This window comes from Symphodus melops, assembly GCF_947650265.1.
Source record: "Symphodus melops genome assembly, chromosome: 15".
Taxonomy (NCBI): Eukaryota; Metazoa; Chordata; class Actinopteri; order Labriformes; family Labridae; genus Symphodus; species Symphodus melops.
This window is the reverse complement of record NC_136705.1, coordinates 17,774,221-17,796,051: the sequence shown is the minus strand read 5'-3', so window position 1 is coordinate 17,796,051 and position 21,831 is coordinate 17,774,221. Positions and strand designations below refer to the sequence as shown.

Genomic DNA, 21,831 nt, shown 5'->3' with positions numbered 1-21,831 from the left:
CGTTGGATTTTTGCTTGACGGTCAGTGGTTTTACAGGAGTTTTATAGCTGAATTAAATTGAAATCAGCACCTCATTTTACTAAAGCGTTAGTTACCGTGTGACAACATATAAGAGATTGGTAAGCCAAACCGCCACCGCAGCCCTGACTTAGAGTGAACCGCACACTAACCACTAGATCTCCAACATGGATGCCATCCAAAAACAACCACAGTAAGGACCGCATCCAGCTCCTCCACTTAGGTAAACAAATTCTGTCTCTCTCTACTCAACGGCAGAGTGTGTGTGTGTGTGTGTGTGTGTGTGTGTGTGTGTGTGTGTGTGTGTGTGTGTGTGTGTGTGTGTGTGTGTGTGTGTGTGTGTGTGGTGTGTGCTGAAGCCTTTCTACACCCAAATGGTGCAAAGGCACCGATCCAACTGTAACAATGTAAATTGTTCCAGGTTCAAAGTGTGCTCTGTTGTTGCCACCCACCCTGCTGTGGGAGGGTAGCAGGCCCAAATTTAGCACGTCGCAGAGTGATATATTCTGTGTGAAGTTATCAAAACAATGGCATTGTTCTGCAGCAGAAATAAAAACTCTCGAGTGCGAGTTCTCTCCTCCTCTCTCCAACCTTTCCCTGCCGGGTCGATTTGAAAGCTTTGTGTGGAAGGCTGGCTTCATGCAAATACTACACGTGTTAAGATACAGTACTCCTGGAAACTACACGAGGGAAGCTCCAGCTTCATGTCAAGGAGATGCAGCTACAAGACTCTATGCTTAGTAATATATGATTCTGTTTGGAAAGAGACCATTTTCAAGATGTTTTCCTTTCCACTAGAGATATTCACACCATGACTTCATATCAGCCAATACCCCTCTATTACCAGCAGGATTTCAAAATATGCATATTAGTGGTGAATTACCACTGATTGCTGACATTTTGCCAGCTCTTAATACTGGTGGACTCTCTGCTCTGTTGTTATTTGTTACCTTCAAATAATAATTTACCTGAAATGAGGATTATCTGGGTGGTTAAAAAGATATGATGTTGAAGCAGTGAAAAGCTGTCATATCTGTTGAAGCCACATAAAGAGACCAAGACACACCCAAGACCAGCAGGCTCTGACACCGAGTCAAGACCAAGACATCGGGATCAAGACCAAGTCATGACCAAGTCCATAAATAATAAATATAGGCCATAAATATAGTGAAAAAATCATGTCACTCACTTCGATCATAACACTGGGAAGGTTACTGATGTAACCGGGGGATAAAAGTCCAATTATGAATTAATTAAAGCAATTTGTTCTTTGAGAAAGGTGCCATTTCCTATTATAGCGATGATGGAAAAATAGCATTTTAGTGGTGGTATTGAATGTTTTTGATTGACGAGTGTTGCGAATTAACATGTGTGCTAAAACACTCAATCAATGCATCTGGTTTGTCCAATGTCATTGCTATGTCCACGTCAAATTAACATTAAATATAAATCAAATAATATGTCCACCTAGTCTGAGACCGAGACAAGACCATGTGAAAATGCTCTCGATTCCAAGATGAGACCTTCAAAAAGTGGTGTTGAGACCAAGACGAGTACTACAGCACTAACTGCTGATATACAATAACCAACTTTTGGCAGCATAGGAGGCCAAAAGTTTGACTGGTGCAGCTTTTTATCACAATGCTTGGTCCAAATGTCCCTCGTTTTAGCAAGTGAATTCATAAACACCAAGCAAGTTAACTAAACAGAACTATATTGACTTGTTTATAAAAAAAAATAAAACTTCATGATGGGGTCAATGGAGTATCAACGATTGTCTAATATAGGGTCAAGATCATTACACCATTCGAATACGTTTAATGAGTGTAAAAGTGGCCCAAAGCACTTTATAGTCTATGATCACATTCAGGTGTTTGAGGGCAGATCATGTGTAGCTGTGTTGAGACAATTACTGTTTGAATTATTCAGAAATATTAACATTTTCAATATTTGGATGTGGAAACAGAAAATGTTATTAAGTTGGCACTCAGAGTCAAAAGTCAGGTCGAGGTGATGAAAAGAGAAAGTACCAAAGAATACTTTTCAGAAATGTTTATCAGGGAGTGGGCTGGCAAAACTCTGACAGGGGTTGTGGGCAATATTTCAAGGACGTCCGTAGTTAGTGGGGAAACAATTGTGATCTCAATCTTCTCGGTCATAAACACAAAATGGCTCTGGCTAATGAGGGAATACAATGACCCTTTAACTTGTGCTCTAATCACATACGGAAGAACAATCAGGCAAAGAGGCTGAAGTGTTGTTCTTGCTTGTGGAATAACTAAAGCGTTTGAATTATGTTTCTTTGACATGCACTGTGCAGATAACACGCTCTTGTTCTTAACAGTGGACGTTATCTGGTAACACTCTTTATCTAATTCAGCCTCAGACAAGAGACAGCACAAGTACCAGTTACCATGGTAACCTTGTTGGTGAAGAAGATGTGAGACAAAGTTGCTTTCTTTTCTTTTTTAACCCTACAGATGAATCATGATATTAAAAAAAAAAAGGAATCTGTTGCTCTGAATTTTAGCAGCACTGTCTGGCTCCAATAAAGTGGATAAAGTTGGGTTTTTTTTTGTTATTGTGCCCAAAAACAAAAATGCAAGTGAAAGCCGGTTCTGGCATGTATTATTCTTGCTCTGCAGTGTGTCGGTGACATGTGTAGTACCTGAGAGAAGGGGCTGATGTAGACCATTAGTGTCAGCTTGAATAGACTCTGCAGGTGACAGAGACTGAAACAAACAGCATGTGTTGTTGTTACAGATTTTCACAGCTGAGAAAGAGATAACAGATATTACAAATCATCTGTTATCATGTCTTCAAATTATAATGAATGACCTGAGAATAAAACAGTTGGGGTGCTGGTGGCCTAGCGGTTTGGTCACGTTCATGTCCAGCATTTGGCTTGTTCCCCACGTTATGTCACATTTTCTCTCTGTCTACCTGATTTCTTGCTCTACCAAGTGTCCTGTCCCATCAAAAATAAAGGTAAAAGCCTCAAATGAAATCTATGAAAAAAAAAGTCCAGAACTTTAAAGAATCATGCAACAGCAGAAGCCTGGAAACACAATATATGATTCTGTTTCTAAATCTGTATTAAAGAATCAGAAAAGCTGAGCGTGTCTTGACCTTGAAATACAGTGTACACAATAACAGATTTAAAAAGTATAAAATGAAAGGTGTTAATAGAAGTCAGTTCCATAATTTGTCACAGAAATGTCTAATGATGTCACCACGAGGTCAGCAGGCTTATCTCAGGTTGGGTTTTCTAGATCGTTTACAGAGTCTGCATTTCAGTCTGGTGGTCTCGAGTTTGAAGGATGAACATGTTGGGCAAACAGAAAGGGCATGATGAAAACAACAATCAGACTGCGTTGTGGGAATTGTAGGACCAATACCCCCCACTAAAAGTACATTTTTGTGGAGCTCTAGTAGTTCTTATATTTTCCTTTTATCCGACTCTCAGAAGTTTCCCAACTTTACACTCCAAGAGTGAATTATTTAATCACATGGGTATATCCAAAGAAATACCATTTAACTAACCCAGTGTTATTGAAAAATAAATCATGACTTGCCTTGAACCTTCCTGCTTTTTTACTGGAAAATATTCTCAGTCTCAACTTTTACATGTAATGCACACCCAACTGTGTAATAACTGTAATGTAAAAAGAAAAAAAAGAGTGCAGGCCCTGTGAGTCTAACAGCCTGCTCTATCCCTCCTACTAATGATCAGTCCGTTATGTGATGTGTCTATCAAAGATCAAGACGTCTGCAGTGTATTCCAATTGAGAGAAACCAGATAAAGCCTGTGGCTCACCATCAACCTTGCAATGAAAAGCAGAGAAAAGATGTATCTATGACAGATGGAGAATCAACAGGTCAGGAGATGGTTTAATGGGTTACGGCTTTTCAGCGCCACATGTTCTGCCTTCTCTTGTGCCAGACTGCTTTCTTTAATTCAACCACAACAAGGCATCACTCAAAGTTCTTTGTGCCAGTGTCTCACTCACTGACTTCACTGTGGATTTACTCTGGCTCATACATTCCTCATGTAGCATGATAAGTTGATAACTTCCAGCTTTTTAAAAAAAAATGAATTTCTCACAGAAAGTTGGTTGTGACTTCCTTTAGTTGTTGTTTGAAGCGAAGTTGAACTCAACAGATTTTAGACATCAACTGTTTTCATATAAAAGTAAGACACATGGGAAACTTAGTATTAAATTATAGCGCAGGGGTCTCTAATGAGTAGTTCGCTAAGCAAATCTGAAATATCAAAAAAAAGAAAGAAAGAAAAGAAAAATAATCTACCCTATGTATAAACGAAACCTCACTCATAGCAAACTGTTGCACTTACTACTAAAATGCACTGGTCGACAGCATGCAGTGTCAGAAATCTATAAGCATATAATAAGATAGATAGATAGATAGATACTTTATTGATCCCGAGGGAAATTCAGGATCAGGATCAAATAAGGTATAAGCATATAATAATATTAATATACACTGCAAAAAAAAGAGAGTAGAAGTAGCTCACAACTTATTTTATTTTTTTGAAAGTAAAACTCATTCTAAAAAAGGTTAAAGAACCCTGATCTTTGGCATCTGCACCAAGTGTGGTTGGGCCAAATGACAATGGGGTGTCAAGGCGAGGTAGCATATCTCTGCAATGGATTTGCCTTGTGGATAATTATGGCTTTCTGGTGCATGCTATAGATCCTGATCCTATGTTTTCCTTGTTTTGCAACAAAGTCCTTTGTTAAAGAATTCATCAGTGTTGCTCGGTTGGTCTTTCTTATGACCTGATATTCAAAGCTATTTATCATTCACCCGATCGTCTTGGCTTAGCCTCTGTTAAAGTAAGACGACAAATAACATATTGTGTTCCTACTTCTGAATATGTGTAATGATGTGCTTTATTTAGACTGAACCAATCATAAAAGACTTTTTTTCCCCCCCAACTCTACATTATTTTTGCATCTTTTTTCCCCTATTCATCCAGGCTGTAATTGCATATTTTGAATGTGGACGTTTTGTGCTCAAGGTGTGCTTTTATCAGTGGACCCACAGTGTCAGCGTGTTTAAATGAATCTTGAACTAATAACACCTGACATTTGGTCAATCCTTTAAAGATAGATTGGCCCTTGCTGAAAAGTTTAAATGGTTAGAGAATGCTGGGGCCGGGGTGTGGGAGGGTATTTTGTGTATTTTGTACATGTGTGTGTCCACAGACATCTCAGCTTGTGTGTGGTTTCGGTGGGAATTGTGCCAGAAAGAGGGAGGCAGGGTTTCAGGGTTTGAGGGGGTCATGCAGCCCTGGAGTGAGAAAGTTCTGCTTTTCATTACATCAACCCATATGTCTACATATGCGCCCCGCCTCCCAGACTCCACTCCATTTCCTGGAATTGTTACATTAGTCAGTGATCCAATCCTTCTTTCGCTTACTCCCCAAATCAAGACATTTCTGTGAGTGTATCTGATTGTGTGTGATTAAAGGTGTAATAACTCTGTTGGCAGGCAAGAGTGGGCTGCTGAGAAAATTCCTCAGTTGCATTAACCTATTATGGAATGCATCTTAATATTGCTGCAAAACTCTGGACAAGCTGACCGCAAAGCAAAAACTCTTGAGAGGTGGTTGGAAAATAGGGGGGGGATCCCTTCCCTTCTAGCAGGATGAATCTGCACAGCTTTGCATTTTGTTTCATCTTGATCTTATTTCACGTTTGACTTCAGAGTACAAATTTAATGTACACGATATGAAGAGCAGCATGTTTTTTCCCCTAACCAGATCCTCCATTAAGTGGTGTTATCGTCACTTAATGGTTAAATCATGACAAGAGCAAAGCCAGCACATTCTGTGATGCTGTTTTTATTTTATTTCAAACTAATAAAGTTCAGTATGGTGGGCATTTAACTTGATTTAAACTTTACAGGGACCACTAGGGTGAGTCGATGTCTGATTCAGCATGATGTGAATTAAGGAATAAGAAAGTACTTATAGCAAGTTGTGAGAGCATCTGTGTTCCATTGCTTTCTCTGAGCAAACATTCTATATGATGGAAAACTTCTGCGGGTAGAGGCACACAGTTTTTGAGGGAGCACTTGTTCTGGCTTTGAAGTGCTCTGTTTCTGTATAGCTTTGATGTAAACCTCCACTGATGGGGCTATGGGAACTCAGGAGCCTCGGTTATTTATGACGCAAAGTGGCAGGAGGAGTTCATGACTCACACATACAGAGGCTCGCGGAAGACGATTAATCCAGTTAAATCACAGAAACTGCTTCAAATCTTCAACAACAACTGTAGCAACACCAACAAGTTCCTTCTATTAGGTATAGAGTAGTAGGCTGTTAAACTGCACGCTTGTGTGGGAATGTTGCAGCGTGGACGTGAAGAACAGCCTTAAAAAAGCTGAACTGATCCTGAGTGGCCATTCCTTTGTCCCGCTGCATAAATAAGGCCTAGTGGGTGGATGAGTGAAGTCACATGGTCACTTTTCCTTTTTCCCACACAAACACACCCACATCCTCCTCCATGCAGCCACTCTTCTTCAACTCACTACATAGCCTATACTAGCAGCGGGCAGTCTGCTCCGTCTGGATACTGTAGCAGCATCAAGTTGCGCCCTGCAAGCTGTTCTCGCTTCCTCTACTAAAATGTATTCAAAACGGGAATAACTTCAGTCGGGATAGTTTTTTTTTTTTTTTTTTAAATTCACATTTGTGGAACCCCCCTTCGGAGAAAACTCGACACCTCGTCGTGGGGGAAGTTAATTCACGAACTGGACACTTTGTTTCAGGTAAACGCAAACTTACAATACGAGTTTTGTTTTCTTTGCTGGATTTGTGTTAGCTCTGTGTGCAGCTTGTTCGGCACTTCAAAGAGAGTAGCTTCGGAAAACATAACACCTCCTCGCGCGTTCCTTTTCGCTGAAGAAAAAAGAAACGTTTTCAAGATGTAATTCGATGCCTTTTCTTTTTGTTTTGAAAGCAGGATTCTGGATAAGCACCTCTTGCTCCAAATGGAAATGAAAGTGGAGTTCTTGTTTGGTTGGGTGAAAACAATTTCGTTTTCAGGCCTTTTGTAAAGTATTCCCAGCACTGTATCCTGCTGTACCCCTCAACCCCCCCATATTCAGGTAACACGGCAGGACTAGAAGGTGCTAACTGCTATTCAAATGGGGGTTAATTTGCATGAGGCCTACCTTTGTTTACTGTTGACAAAGCTTTATGGCTCCTGGCTGTGAGGATACTGTTGTTGCTTTCTTGTCACACCTTCTGAGTTGGCCTCACTCTGTGTGGAAGAAGAAAGAGTGAACTTTAGTATGTTACTGAAAACATGACTGCGTTCTGATAGCTTCTTTATGACGTTATTAAACTGTATTTACTTTTGTAAAGATGTCTGCATTGTGGCCTCGGCAGCTGCGAATAACTCATCCTCTTTGCACATGAAGAGTGTGGCAGCATCAATCATATAACAATGTTCTCCTCACCCCATCCCTCTAATTACATGAGTCACCATTGCACCCATGCAGTATCTCTTCTGTTTAAATCAACGCCGGTTGCCTTGACAGCCTGAATGCAAAACAAGCTGTGATGTTTTATCCTTTCTTTACAGATCCCAGAGGGCGAGTGGGAGGCTGTGCAGTGACAACATGAGTCTGGTGGATGTGAGGCAGACGGCAGGGTCTCTAACCCTGTCCCTGTCCAGCAATGACGCCAAGGAACGCTACTTTGACCGTATGGACGAGAGTGACCCCGAGTACCTCCGCAGCAGGAACATGTCCCCAGACCTGAGGCAGGACTTTAACATGATGGAGCAGAAGAAGAGGGTCACCCAGATCCTGCAGAGTCCGGTATGTACCCTGCAGCTCTGTATAAAGGCACTCCTACACACGTTTTCACCATGTATGAGTAATAAAGAGAGCTTTTAGAGCTGCAGAGGAAGACCTTACCTTTACTCAAGACCGACTGTAATGCATTCTCTCTTTTTCTCGCTGTGTGGTGGAGGTAATCTCATTTTCTATTCTCTACTTTAGATTTGAAATGTTATTTGAATTTAGTTTATACTGTTGCCATTGTCTAAAGGCGCAACAAAAAAACACACCAAGGATTTCCCTTACCATGCTCCATGTCCAACATTGCTTATCTGTTTGTAGTAGTGTCAGCGTTATTACTTCTCAAATGTTCCCCCAAGTAATTTTAAAAAGAAAAGGATTACAATTTGTAAGAAATGAGACATTTTAACCATATTCCAAAAAGAAACAAGCCAATCAGAACAAATAAATTGGCCATGACTTTTAAAATAAGTATTGTTTCAAATTAAGTAATTATTCAAAGAGATTTACTGTCATGTCAGAGCATGATCGTACATGAAAGCAAACAATATTAGGTCCTCAAAGAGCAATATAATAATAATAAAAAATACTACCAAACTCAACTTGTAAAACACGATACTCTGCATAAATGTGGACTAATTAAACTTGTAATAAACATTTATCAGATATTTTTAGCTTCAAGGATTGACCAAAAGTGTAACTTTAAATGGATCCTCCTTTCATCCATCACCAATAAATGACAGTAGCTATAATATCAGTGTGATATAAACCGAATTGATGATAAACAGACCTGTGCAGTCTGGTTTCAAGAAGTGCAAGGAGTTGCAATAAACGTGTCAAGTCAGTGAAGTGCATGGAAATACATCTACACCACACTCATCTGCGATTGCATAACAACTGGCCCAACAAGTGGAGCTCATCTCATCACCATGGGAACCACGGTCGGATGAAGCAGAATGTTGGAGCTTAGCTTTAGCACACAGCAAAAAAAAAAGAAAATCGCTGTTTCAAGATTCACAGTCTTCCCTTGAAGGCAAACATAGATTGTCAGGTTTAACGCCCCCCCCCAACATTCTTGTAAACCCCTTTTTCGCAGAAGTACAAAGAGCTTTTAAGAGGCCTTTTGTGATTTGTGTACTGTGGTAATAAGAAAAGGTCTGAGAGCCTGCTGTGCTCCCTGACACATCCTGAGTAGGTTAACAGAGCTTTACGATGGTGTTTGTGTTCCTTCTTCTCCACTCTCATCACCTCATGTTACATTTTATGGGGGGAAAAAACAAGTGTTGTTGTTTTTGGTCTACAGGTGTTTAAAGATGAGCTTGAAGGCCTGATTCAGGACCAGATGACAAAGGGCAACACTCCCACAGGTCTCCTGGCTCTCAGACAAATCGCTGACCTGGTCATGGCAAGCACTTTGGGAGGAGCCGGACCCTTGACGTCACCCATCAGTGAGTGTGTTTCACTGGTAACGTTGTCTGAATGTCTCCCTTTAGGCCCGATCGCCCTTTAGCATGTATACTCCGTTTATGCAGGCTGAATATGTTCATTGTCAGAAACTGATTTCTCAGACTCTTGTGACACGCAACAACTCTGAATCTGTTGTTTACAGCATTCTTGTTCGACAGTGTTTCGCTCCGGGAGCACTCATGATCAGTCTTGGCAATGAATTAGAGCAGTTTGCAATGCTAATTATGTTAGCGTAACCTCTTTGCCTCAGGTTTCTGGGAAGGCCATGGAGCATCCTGGAACTAAGAACACCACATTTTGAAAACTTCCTCCCCATTTATCCAGCATTTTTGATCACAACATAAATGATTAATGACTGTGTTGTCCACACTAAGACTGTACTGGTCACTTATATTGTGTTATTTTCTTCTGCCTACGTTTATTAGCCGAATGTTTCTGAAATGTTTTTGTCCATATAGGATCTCCATCTAAAATCAATGAACTAGTGGATAATCTGCCTTGTTCAGTACTCCTGGCGTTCACCTCTGGCGTAGCGGTGATCAAAGCAAGAGACAGTCATCTGCTCTCACCGTCCTCGTTTACACGCACTGATTGAGCTGCACTCTCCCATGAATTTAAACCTCCTCACACTGTCGCGTTGTTCTGTGCAGATCATTTCTGCTGCACTCTTTCCGTGTTTTCTTTAATAAGCCCACGTTTTGTTGTTTTGAGGGACTTTATAAAATGTACCCCCACCCCAAGATGTTTTTGATTTACAAATCAAGAGTAAAGTGAAACAAAACTAAGTCCACCTTTTCCCTTCATCACACACATGTCACAGAAATTAACCAAATTCTGGATTTATGTTTTCGTGTCATATTTTTTGCTTTTGTTTCACACGCATAAACAAGCATAAAGGAAATCCAGTAATCTCATACTAAGCTACAAATGAACTTTACATAGTCACATAGTCTTTACATAGTCAGGAGCTAAAACAGAGCAGAGCAGAAACACAAGAACTATTCATGTTTGTACATTATTTTGTCCAATGAATGTATCTATTATAGATGTAAAAATCCTTCTAACTATTTACTATTTAGTGGCATTGACAAACTGGTTGGTGCTGGAGACAATAAATATATTCATTAAAATGAACTTACAGGCACAGTTTGTATGTATTTAAACAATGAATATGTGTATCATGTGTGAGTCTGTCATGTTTGGGGGGGGGGGGTGCTTGGTGTACTTTACTGTAGAAAATGGTTGTGAAGCTACACTGGGAGACTTGCTCTTTAAAAAAAGCTAAAGGCAGTAAAAGCAGGTTCCTGTATAATGACATGCCCTTATAAGGTAATATAGCCCTAAAAATACCCAACAGCTTCTTGATGGGAATTCTAAGAAGCCCCCTTTTTTCAAGCTCCACTTGTAGAGATTCACGTTCCCTGGGGAAAAGTAATGTTGTTGATGCGTAACAAGTGTCTGACGATGTTATGTCTCATGACAGGCGTTGGGATGGTGACTCCAGTCAATGACTTGTACGGCGTGGAGTCACCCTCTTTTGCTAAAGGGGAGAAGCAGAGTCGTTGCAGGCTGGCGAGCCTCTACAGGCTGGTTGACCTCTTCAGCTGGGCTCGTTTTACAAGCTCCTACATCACCGTGAGTCATTCTTCACCATCTCACTCCACTGCACATCTGCTCATGTATGCCGCACAAGGTTTGTGTTTCCTTGTGTTCTAGCTCTATGGAAAGCTTTAAAGGAGAATATTCAGATTTTTTTTAAAGACTATATATTATTTATGGCTTTAAGGAGTCAGATTTGTGAATATGTATGATATCCTCAACAGCAGGAATCCACATTGAAATATTCTATGAACACCTGCGAGAGTAAAGCTCAGACTTTCCCCAAAGACAACACCTGAAAAGTTATCAACCCTCACACTGATTTTTGAGTTTTCAGACTGAAGGCAGCTTCCCTCTGTGGTTCAGAGTTTTCTCTATCCTTGAACTTGTGAAATGAGTCTCCTCGCTGCGAGTGTCTGCAAACCCAGCTTCAAGAACTTTTTGTGAAAGCGGAAAGATTCGCTCTCCTGTGGAGTCGATGCCTTTTAACAGACTTTTTGACCTAGACGACGATGTAGTTACGGGGAAAAACACTCCTAAAGGAGTATCATCAGGGTCAGAGATGCGTGTACATCACAGTGTCAGATTCTTCTACTGAAGCTTAACAAAGAGCGATCGTCGAAATGAAACGTCAAAAAAGGATTCAGAGGGTTTGCTTTCAACTTTTCATTGCATCCCAAGTACATGTTGGATTCTTTGTCGTGTTAATTCTGTCCAGGTGCGTGTCAATAAGGAGCAGGATCATGTTCTCATTGGTCCACGAGGTCTCTCCTTTGCTGAGGTGACGGCAGCAAACTTGGTAAGCACACTGATGTTATTTGCGTTACGTGATATCCCCCGAGCGCTCAGAAGGCCTCGAGGATATACACATTATTTGTTTTTTTTGTAAGGACGTTATGGAAACTCTCCCATGTTTGTCGTGCGTAGGTCAAAGTAAACATAGTCGGTGAGGTGGTGGACCAGGGTTCGGCTGATCTTGGAATCGACCACTTTGGGTTTGCTTCCCATGCCGCCATTTACTCAATGCGCCCTGATGTGAGGTGCATCATCCACATCCATACCCCTGCCACAGCCGCTGTAAGTACACTACAGAAGAACATCATAAATAAAAGCCTTCTAAATTCTTATTCACATTAGAGGAAAGTGTCGGGGGGGGAGGGGGGGGGGGAATTAAAAGCAGCCCCCTGCATGCCTAGTTAATTTTGATGCAGACTCTGTAATGGGCTGTGCTATTTCCTTTGAAGCCTGGCAGTAAAATGCACAGCGTGTGATGAACACCGCTGTGTACAGTTTTATTCGGAGGCTCATGGCAAAACATACGTCTCTCTCTAGTTGTTGCTGTGTCACACTCTCTGTTGCTTTTATCCCATGTTAACAGGTGTCCTCTATGAAATGTGGAATCCTGCCCATATCCCAGGAGGCTTTGCTTCTGGGAGACGTTAGCAGCTTTGGTTACCATGGCAGCTTGGATAATAAAGAGGAGAAGGTGGAGTTTCAGAAAGCTCTGGGCCCTACTGCCAAGGTAACGTTGAATCAAAGGACTCCATTATGACTTTGTCATGAGATAGAGCAGGTTAGGAACACAGTCCAGAGTTATTTCTATATAAATAACAGTTTTAAAGTTCATCACATTCAACATGTAAGCTTTTACTCTAGAATGTGTATTTGCTTTAAACGCTGACATTTTGTTGAGGAGAACACAATTGATCTCGTCGGTCTGCAGCATGTGAAGCAAAAGCCAGAATATTGTTAGCATAGCTTAGCATAACCCTTATCTTCTCGCAGGCAAAGAGCTAACCGAGTAAAAAATAAATGTGCCCAGGGTTTTCAGACGGGAGCAGTTCTGGAAAAGTCCCTGCTCTCCGCCAAGAAACAATAAAGGCACTCACTCCCTGTCTTGCGCCGGTCACAGTATTTAAACGTCATCAACCGGCCCCTCTTGCTTGCAGCGAAATTTCCTGAATATTAACTTCTGCGTTTAAATAGGGCCTTCACCCTTCTTGCAGAAATGTCACTTAGGGGCTTGCAGGATTTTTTATTAGTTGTTATTTTTTTGTTACTTCTGGAAGAAAAAAAAAAGGTCTGGGTAAGAAAATTATGTCCACAAAAGCAGCAACTTTTTCAGGAGTTTTTGTGGACGTGAGTTTAGGGCTCAACGGATCTTTATGGATTCAAGAAGAATTCCTTTTTCTGGACAAAATTTGACCAGCTGGTTTGTTTATGCTAAGCTATTTAGCAGCTGTTTAGCTTGTTTGTATGTTTAGTTTATTTTTCAGACAGATATAAAAGTGGTATCAATCACCAATAAGAAAAATAGCCTACCACAAATTTTTACTAAAGCCCTGTCCTGTGTCAGCATCACAGAGGAAGCTGTCCCAGACAAACCGAGAACACGCTCACCTTTCAGCATCATCAGTTAATGTCCACATTTGAGCTTAGATACAGTTTTTTCTTGCAGATATAGGACTAACTCTGCACTTTCATGATGTATACTGCTGTGGTTATTTATTTTAAAGTTGTTTTGATGTATTGTCTCTGCAGCATCTGTTTAATATGTCTTGGTGTTTATGGCGGGTCATCAACAAACTGAAGTATCCCTTGTGTTTTTGCAGGTGATGATTCTGAGGAACCATGGGCTGTTGGCTTTGGGAGAAACAGTGGAGGAGGCGTTTCACTATGTGTACCACTCACAACAAGCTTGTGAAGTCCAGGTATGAAGAAAAAAAACCAACATGATTTCTATTCTGAACACTACCTGTTAATGAAATGAAATAGAAGTATTCAGGTCAGAGCTGTTTGGAAACGTGGATGTGGCCTTGATAAGAGTTTTTTTTTAAGTAAACGCTGACGTCATGTGTTGAACTTGTTTGCATGATTTTTTTATCAGCTCACCCGTCAAAAAATGCTTTTCTTCCAAACCCCAGAGCCAGACTTGGTTTGTGAATAACAGAGCATTACTGCAGCGTCTGAAATAGAAGAAAAAAAAAATACAGTGTGTTTGAACAAAGCTTAGTCAAATATGTGCTGGAGAGAACACTTTTAAATCATAGGCAGGTGGAAGCCTGCAGGGTTCCTGTGACACCTGTGGTTTTGTGTTACGGAGGCTGTCGTAAAAAAAACATACACACAGGAGATGTAATCTTGCTGGTCTGGATTGACTTCTCTTTGTGTATCAATATGTTTACCTCTCTCTTCATTCAGTTAAATGTACTTGAAATGAAACTCGTTGTCTAAAATGACAAAATTGTGATCATGTCTTTAAGAGCGTGTTCAAAGAATCTGTTTGAATGCCCTCAGGAAATGTTCACTTACAGATTACTCATTTGGCTTTTTTCATTCCAAAAGTCAAAATCATATGTACTAACAGGATTTTTCTTCTCACATTCTTTTGTGTAGGTGAATGCTTTGAGCTGTTCAGCCGACCTGGAGACTCTCGTGCTCCTTGATAAGGACAAGTTCAAACCCCTGACCCAGGGAGTGGCCGCTGCCGGGGTGGTGATGGACAATGAGGTCAAGTGGAAAGTGGGCGAGGCTGAGTTCGAGTCCCTGATGAGGATGCTGGACAACCTGGTAAGTGAACTCTGACCTGTTGCTTTTATCCATGATGCTTTTGAGTTTCCCGTCTCCGGCGCTTCCTCAGGGAAATGTCTGATTAGAGAATACAATGAAAGAAGATAAGCTTCGGTTAATCTTATGCGTGTCGTACAATCATAATGGTGTATGCTGGCTGTCTATGTCTGAACTTTTTTTTAGTATAACTACAGATCATTATGTAATTCATCTCAGACCTCATGTTCTCCAGTGATGTGTTTATTTTTGTATCTGCGGCTCACATGCTGTCTCGTTAATGGTAAAAGATGGCTGTACTGTGTACCGCACTTCCACCAGCTTCAACCTCACCACACTAACCACACCGCTAATGACCAGGCCCTGACATGTTCTGTGGAAACACAACATGTCAGACTGTGTCTGTTTGAGTGTGCAACTTGCTAACAAGTGTGTCTGGATTGGGCTGCAGCTGTTAGCTCTGTGTGATCACAGCCCGCCCACCCTCTCAATCATAGCTTCCAGATGGTGAGGCATGCTGTGGGCAGTTACAGCCGCACAGACCACACAATCATTCAGAGAAGGACTCAAGTGCACACTCACTTTGGAAATGTGATTTGGTCTTATCTCAGACATGGCGCTGGGTGCTAATGCCAGTTTGCAACAGGAGGTGTGTTTGTCCGTGCAGGAAGGTGGTGGTGATGGGGGGGGGTTGATGTGAAAATGATCCCGAAACACAGGTCACATGATCTAATAATGGAAGAAAAGAGTACCAACAAACAAACCACAAAACCATGATATGTTTAGAACCAATCAAAATACTGTATACTACTGGACTCAATCCGTCACCTACTCACTCACTCGCACGCTCACTCACTCACTCCCTCATTCACTTGCTCACTTCCTCACTCACGCCCGGATCCATACGCTCCCTCTCTCACTCACTCACTCCCTCTCTCCCTCTCTCACTCAAACACACACACAGTCACAGACACACAATAGAACACTAACTGCATCTCCAGTTTGCTTGCATGCATTTGAGTGTTACAACTGGTGCAAATCCACACGCAGTAATCAAAGGCCATGGTGCATGTTTATCTTGTTTACGAGTGTTTCCCTCAATCTGGGACTCCTGAAAGCTCCTACCACATCTTTTAATCCGAACAATATAAATGTTAATGAAGCCTTTACCCAAGAAATACAACTAACCACACAATCCTCTTCAGACATGGAAACAGTGCAAAGTGAACAACACGTTGACAACAACAACAACTTGCTCACACGCTGCATCAGAGCCAGACAGAGATTTTTTTTTTTCTCAGTTAAAACTTTTCATAGAGCCTGCGAGAAAAAAATGCCAGTTTTGATTTCGCTTTAACTGTAGTACTGTCTTCTTCAGACCGCTCTCTGCTCATGCTGCAAGTTCCCATCAGACTTCTTTGATGTATTGTTAAAAACGGCCTCTTCTAAACCAAAGCTTTATTTCATCCCTCTAAAAGTGGGCACATCTGCAAAAATGCCGGTTGTATATACAGCGCTGTTTAAATATTTACAAGCATTGTGTCAGTGAATCTTGGGTGGCCCTTTGAATGTTGTTGTGTTTATACTTGTTATTCTTCAGTGAGAAGATTTTGAGGAAAAACTGTTTATTGAGTTAGAACAATGTTTCCTCTCCGTGCGACCTTCCAGGGATACAGGACAGGTTACTCGTACAGGAACCCCATCGTCCGTGAAAAACCCCGCTCGAAGAACGACGTGGAGATCCCCGCCACGGTGTCAGGCATGCCGCCAGATGACAGTGATCTCGGCCTGCGGAGCCCCTTCAAGTTTATGGCGCAGAAACAGCAGAGAGAAAGGACCCGGTGGCTCAACTCACCTAACAGCTACTTGAGGGTCAATGTTCCTGAACATTCGTACAGCGGCGATGTCAGCCCCAGGACTAAAACCATGGTATGGTCATATTCTCCTCCTCCTCACTGTTTTAGTCTACAGAAGGAGTCGTCAGCCTGTTGCTTTGTATAAGCCTGCCCTCTTGTGGCCTGTTTGAAAAAAGACACGTTTTCAAATCTCTCTGAGTGTGTTAATCAGGTTTAAGCGTATAAATCTGTGGGAAATCAGTATCTCTCTCTCTCTCTCTCTCTCTCAGTGGATGAAGTCGTCAGAGCCAGGAAACAGCATCGGAACACCGATAAAGATCGAGGATCCAAACCAGTTTGTCCCTCTCAACACTAATCCCACAGAGGTTTTAGACAAGAGGAACCGGGTCAGTAGCTACGTAATCACAGTTGTTGTATTACCTCTGCAGCACATAGACTTCCTTTCACTTCCTGTTTTCAACTTTATAATGTCAGCATGAGAGCAAAACTTTGACCTGCCTTCAAGCGTAAATATTCAGCTTAAAATGATTCATGGTTGACTTTTTGAAACAAATTGATGATGGGAGCAAACTGGCTACTCATGATGTGTTTTATGATCACATTACAGGAAAATGGATTATTAAAAGGGTTTCAGTGGAAGTGCATAGAACTACCCTTGAATTTAAAACAAAAACATAACCCCCGCCCCAACAAAAAAAAGAAAATCCAAAACCTTCAAATACTTAATTAATTTTCCAATGGCAAAAGAAAGCAAACATTCCAAACATTTGAGAGGCTGCAACTTCAAACATGAATCAACTAGCTCCACTGTCATTGGCTGAGTTTCCTTGAAAGTAGTCATCACATCACGGGCTGTGTAAAGGTTTTAAGATGTGTCAAAGACGTCCATATTTAATGACTGTGTTCTTCTTTCAGATTAAAGAACAGCACAGAGGAGACCAGATGACTCCAGGACCAAAGTCTCAGTTATTGTCAGGAATAGTTGTGGACACTATACCTGGACCAGTGAGTTTATGAGCCATCAGTAACACGTTAGCTACGCTGTCTGATAAAGAAACTACAAAAGGATCTTTGCACAGTTACAATGACCCTTCAGTTTGCACCGAGCATTACAACAAATCAGTTGTCCTTTAGAAAGCACTGAGCCGTCCCTCAAGTCTTGTGGCTTAGTGCTGTAAATTAACCTTTCACCAGCAGGGGGCGTCAATAAACTGCTGTAGCCACAATCGTAGCCTCTTGGAACAATATTTCTACTGTTCTATTTCTACATTCACAACTATCAGTGAAGAGATAAATACATGTTTAAAAAGGCAGAGTGTCTTCAGTAAGTTACTGAGTCTCTCTGTCTTTTGTTTTTGAGGATCATAAGTGTCACCCTGAGAGGCCAAGTAACCTGCTGACTGTTGCAGGAACAAGTCCAATCAGAGTTTAACAATGGATCAGTGGAAGTCAATGAGAGAAAAGTCAAAAGACATACATTTACTGTTTTCTCAAACGGGTCTTTAAGGTACCATGTTTTTTCATTTGGCAATTTCACATAGGTAACAGGGACATTATTATAAACATAAAAACGAACCGTTCGTCATCCTTGTGTATGAACAGTGACCTCTATCTGCTTTGGAATCCCTGCGTTTATGTGTCTTGTGTTTGGACCTTTCATTCAGGCTTACATCATTGAAGATGAGGCGCACACTCGCTCCCTCCCACCCAATCCTTTCAACGAGCTGACAGAGAAGGAGCTGCAGGAATACAAGAACACAGTGGAAAGAAAGCAGCACGGCCCTGAAGGTAGTCCGTCTTTCTCACTCTGTCTTCTCGCGTAGTGCGTCTCGTTCTGTGACGCGTGGTGCAGCCTGACGTGTTGACTGGGACCGTTCTAACATCCTGCTCGCTGTAATACTACCAAACATTGCAGAAGCGTCACTGTTATTTAACCCATTCAAATCCTTTATTCTGACCTGAGTTGACAAAAGGAGTGAGCGTTGTGAGGGTGATCTTTAGCATTTCTTGAAAGAAATGAGGTAACAGATACAAAGTTTATGTTCAGTTCTGACAGCACTCTCAGTGTGTGCAGTGGTTGTTCACTGGATGTATACACAGTGTAACCATGGTGACTTGATTGTATTTTGAGGTTTGGGTGTAATGTCCCGACTGCTGCTGGGTGCATTAATACTGGTACGAGATACCACACTAAACAGTCTTGAACTCTTTAACATCAGTGCATTAGCATTGTCATGTCAAGGATGTAAGCATGCTAACTTCCATATCTAGCTCAATTCTCCATTATAGTGGTGTTGGTTTACTTAAGCATCACAACATATCGTCTTTGTCTGTTCACTTAAATACATTAGAAGGACTAACCAAAAGCCAACTTGCGTCTCTGCTCTGCACGTTTGTTAGAGAAATGTCCCTCACTACCAGCAGATGGCGGTAACGCGTACTTGTCGTTCAAAAAGGAAGAACTGTAAAATAAACAGAAAGTTGTGAGGTTTGATATTTGTGGAACATTCAGAATATCTTTCAACGGTTATCCATGGCAGCCGCCTCTGGTATTTAAATGTTTGTGGAAGAAATGAAGTTGGTGTGACAAATAAAAACAAATTTTTTTTGGGGGGGGGGGGGGGGGGTTACTAGTTTGACTGTTTTCCTCTACTCATTTTCTCTTCATATAAACAGCCAATCACAGCAAGTTCTTTGTCTGACAGGCCGCCAATTCAACATGAGAGTGAACCTTTAATGATCCTGATCTGAACAACTAATGGACCTGACGCTTGTTAAGCTGCAGGCTTTATGGAATATACTTTAAATCTTTTTACAGACGACGATGACGCCACAGATGCGGATGAGATGACAACATTTGATGGCTCCACTATCTCCCTCTCCCTCTCCCCCCTTATGACGCCAGTTAAGCATGGTAATTATCTGTTGAGGAGGAATTGGAATGAGCTGCTTGTTTTTGTTCTGTTTCCCCTGGTGTATTTTCTTTTAAATGGGCAAGAAGTCCCTCAAATTGAATTGATACTAAAAATGTATTAATGCTGATTGCACTCCTCGTCTCCCATTCCCCCCCCTCCTTCACTGACTTTGTTCATCTGTTGACAGACGTAATTCCCAATGGGAAAGACCACTTGGAAGAGCTGGAGGAGGATCTGAGCATCGAGGTATCCAAGCTGAGCGTGAGCACTTCGGATACGGTGGAAATCTCAATTACATCGAACGAGAAGACGGGGGGAGCTCAGACCCCAGAGAGCCAGACCAAGTCCCCAAAGAAAAAGAAAAAGAAGTTCCGTACACCTTCATTTCTGAAAAAGAGCAAGAAAAAGAAGGAGGAGAAAGAGAAAAGTGAAGCCTGAGGGCATTTACCATAAAAGCAATTAACATTTGGCTAGGACACCACCTGAATTCAGTTCTGAATTTTCCGCTTGTGAAAGGGGAGTGAAATAAGAAAAAATGATTATCATTCAGTCAGGAAGTCTCCCAGGACTCTGTCCTTTTTACACATCTCCCATCATTCACAGTTATTATTACATGTGAACGGTTTTTTGTAGTTGCTAAAATGGGTGTTTTTCCCCCCTGAGAATTTACAATCAACCACTCCTGAAGGGCTAAACAAAACTCAAATATGTGGTTGCCATTACCCATATTTTAATGGGCTTTGAAAAGGATCTAGAACTACATATTGAGATGGTTATGACAAACATAAACAGACTACAGTGATGTGTTTTCTTTTCTTTCTTTCTTTTTTATCTCTTGAATGTATACGGACGCTATGAAATTGTTTAAACAATTTTGAAAAATTAACAGTCACAAGTAGTAGTATGATCATCGATACGGTTGGCCTTATTAGGAGGACGATTTGTATCTGAGCTATTCATAGTTACATCATCTTATAATAATATATGTTCATTTATATTATAGGTATAACAACATAGTGGTCGATAGTATAATAAAGGATTTGATAGTCTACATACTAACTCATACTGAACATGCTGTGATTGATAGTAATAATTCATCTTCTTACATTTGTGTTGTCGGTATCGTCTCTATGGTTGCTGCTTCATCGTAATAAAGAGCTCAGTAAAGTGATGATTTTTGTATAACGGTGTTAAATGGCAAAGTCTGACTGATTTCACAATGGACAGAAAATATCCAGATGTTGGGATGTTGAAAATGAAAGTGCGACGCTTCAAAGAAAGTTGAATGTCGATGGATGTTTCAATAATTTTGTTTGTTTGTTTTTTCCTGAAAAATGAGTTGATGGCAATATGCAGTGGAACGCTTGTCTTCATAGCCACTTTGAGAGTTTGGTATAAAGTATATTAGAGGACTTATATTAACATCCCAGTCAATAATGTGAATGATTTGTTTTGACCCAAAGGGAGTGAACTCTTTGTAAAAACTTTGTTTTTGTGAGGTTCTATTGTTACGCTAAACCAAATGTAAAAACAAATTGAAACATAACAATGTGACAGTACAATCAAATAACACTATTTTAACACTTTGTATCTTTTTTTTTTTATTAAACCTAATGCTCCGTGTTTACAAACCGCATTAACTTATGTAACCTGTGTGCCTAGTGCTTGTATTTCCTCTGTTGTTTACATTGCTATTTGTGTACATTACATTACACCTCGCCTCAGTCAGTCCTTTAAAATTGCCTTCCCTCTGAAGTAATAAAAGCTGGCATATGTTTCCATAACAGCTGTATTGCTCTCTTGCTTATTGACTGAACGACATTGAATGTTTTCATTTCCTATCTGTTCTCAAATATAGATTCAAGCATTACTCGTGCATATATATTCCTGCAGCGACTTGACTATGAAACACCAGCTACAGATAGATCCGGCTCTAACTTACAAAACCTCCAAGAATCAAGTGAAGCTCTCGAGAACACTTATTTACACAGCCTGCCCTTTGAGGAGAGGCAGCGTCTCCTTAAAACAATGCACTCCGTTCACTGATAATTGACCATGTGAAGCTGTATAATCAGTCCTCAGACATGATATGAATGGGGTGTTGTCATGGTAATCCACTGAGAGGGGGCGACGGAGACAAAAGAGGGGATTTGGTGTCTCCAACAGGTGTTCATGTTGGGGGAGTGACAGGATCTGTACCTACACCACCCCCAAACCACACACACACCTTCTCCTAAAGAGATGACATAAGGATAAAATGATGTGTGTGTGTGTGTGTGTGTGGGGGGGGGGGGGGGGGGGGGGGGGGGGGGGGGGGGGGGGGGGGGGGGTTGTCAAACAGCGAGAAATTTTATGAACGACTAAATAAATATAATAATAGGTAATAAAGATAAGCAGTAATAGAGAAAAAACATGATCCTGACATTTTGTTTCCAATGACAGAGATCATAAACTGGATAAAAAGGCTTTAAAAATATATATATATGGCTTATTTTTTGTGCTAGCTAAAAAAAAAGGATAACAAACACCAGGCTCTGAACTTGTTATCTGCACAATTCCTCTCAATGTGTGGGTGA

General features: G+C 41.0%; 1 protein-coding gene across 2 annotated transcripts; it reads left to right on the top strand.

The window, feature by feature from the left end:
- The first annotated feature begins 149 nt into the window (after positions 1-149).
- add3a (adducin 3 (gamma) a) lies at positions 150-21,039 on the top strand. 2 transcript variants are annotated; one of them, XM_079362381.1, is made up of 15 exons: positions 150-241; positions 7,632-7,869; positions 9,155-9,299; positions 10,802-10,953; positions 11,636-11,716; positions 11,845-11,994; positions 12,296-12,439; positions 13,530-13,628; positions 14,314-14,487; positions 16,153-16,413; positions 16,610-16,726; positions 17,256-17,345; positions 18,005-18,128; positions 19,159-19,254; positions 19,443-21,039. In XM_079362381.1, exons 2-15 carry the CDS (start codon positions 7,669-7,671, stop codon positions 19,691-19,693), a joined length of 2,085 nt encoding a protein of 694 aa, XP_079218507.1. In that variant the 5' UTR covers positions 150-241; positions 7,632-7,668; the 3' UTR covers positions 19,694-21,039. The 2 variants fall into 2 exon arrangements, with proteins under 2 accessions (XP_079218507.1, XP_079218506.1); XM_079362380.1 differs by lacking the exon at positions 150-241 and adding an exon at positions 6,403-6,813.
- The last annotated feature ends 792 nt before the right edge of the window (positions 21,040-21,831 follow it).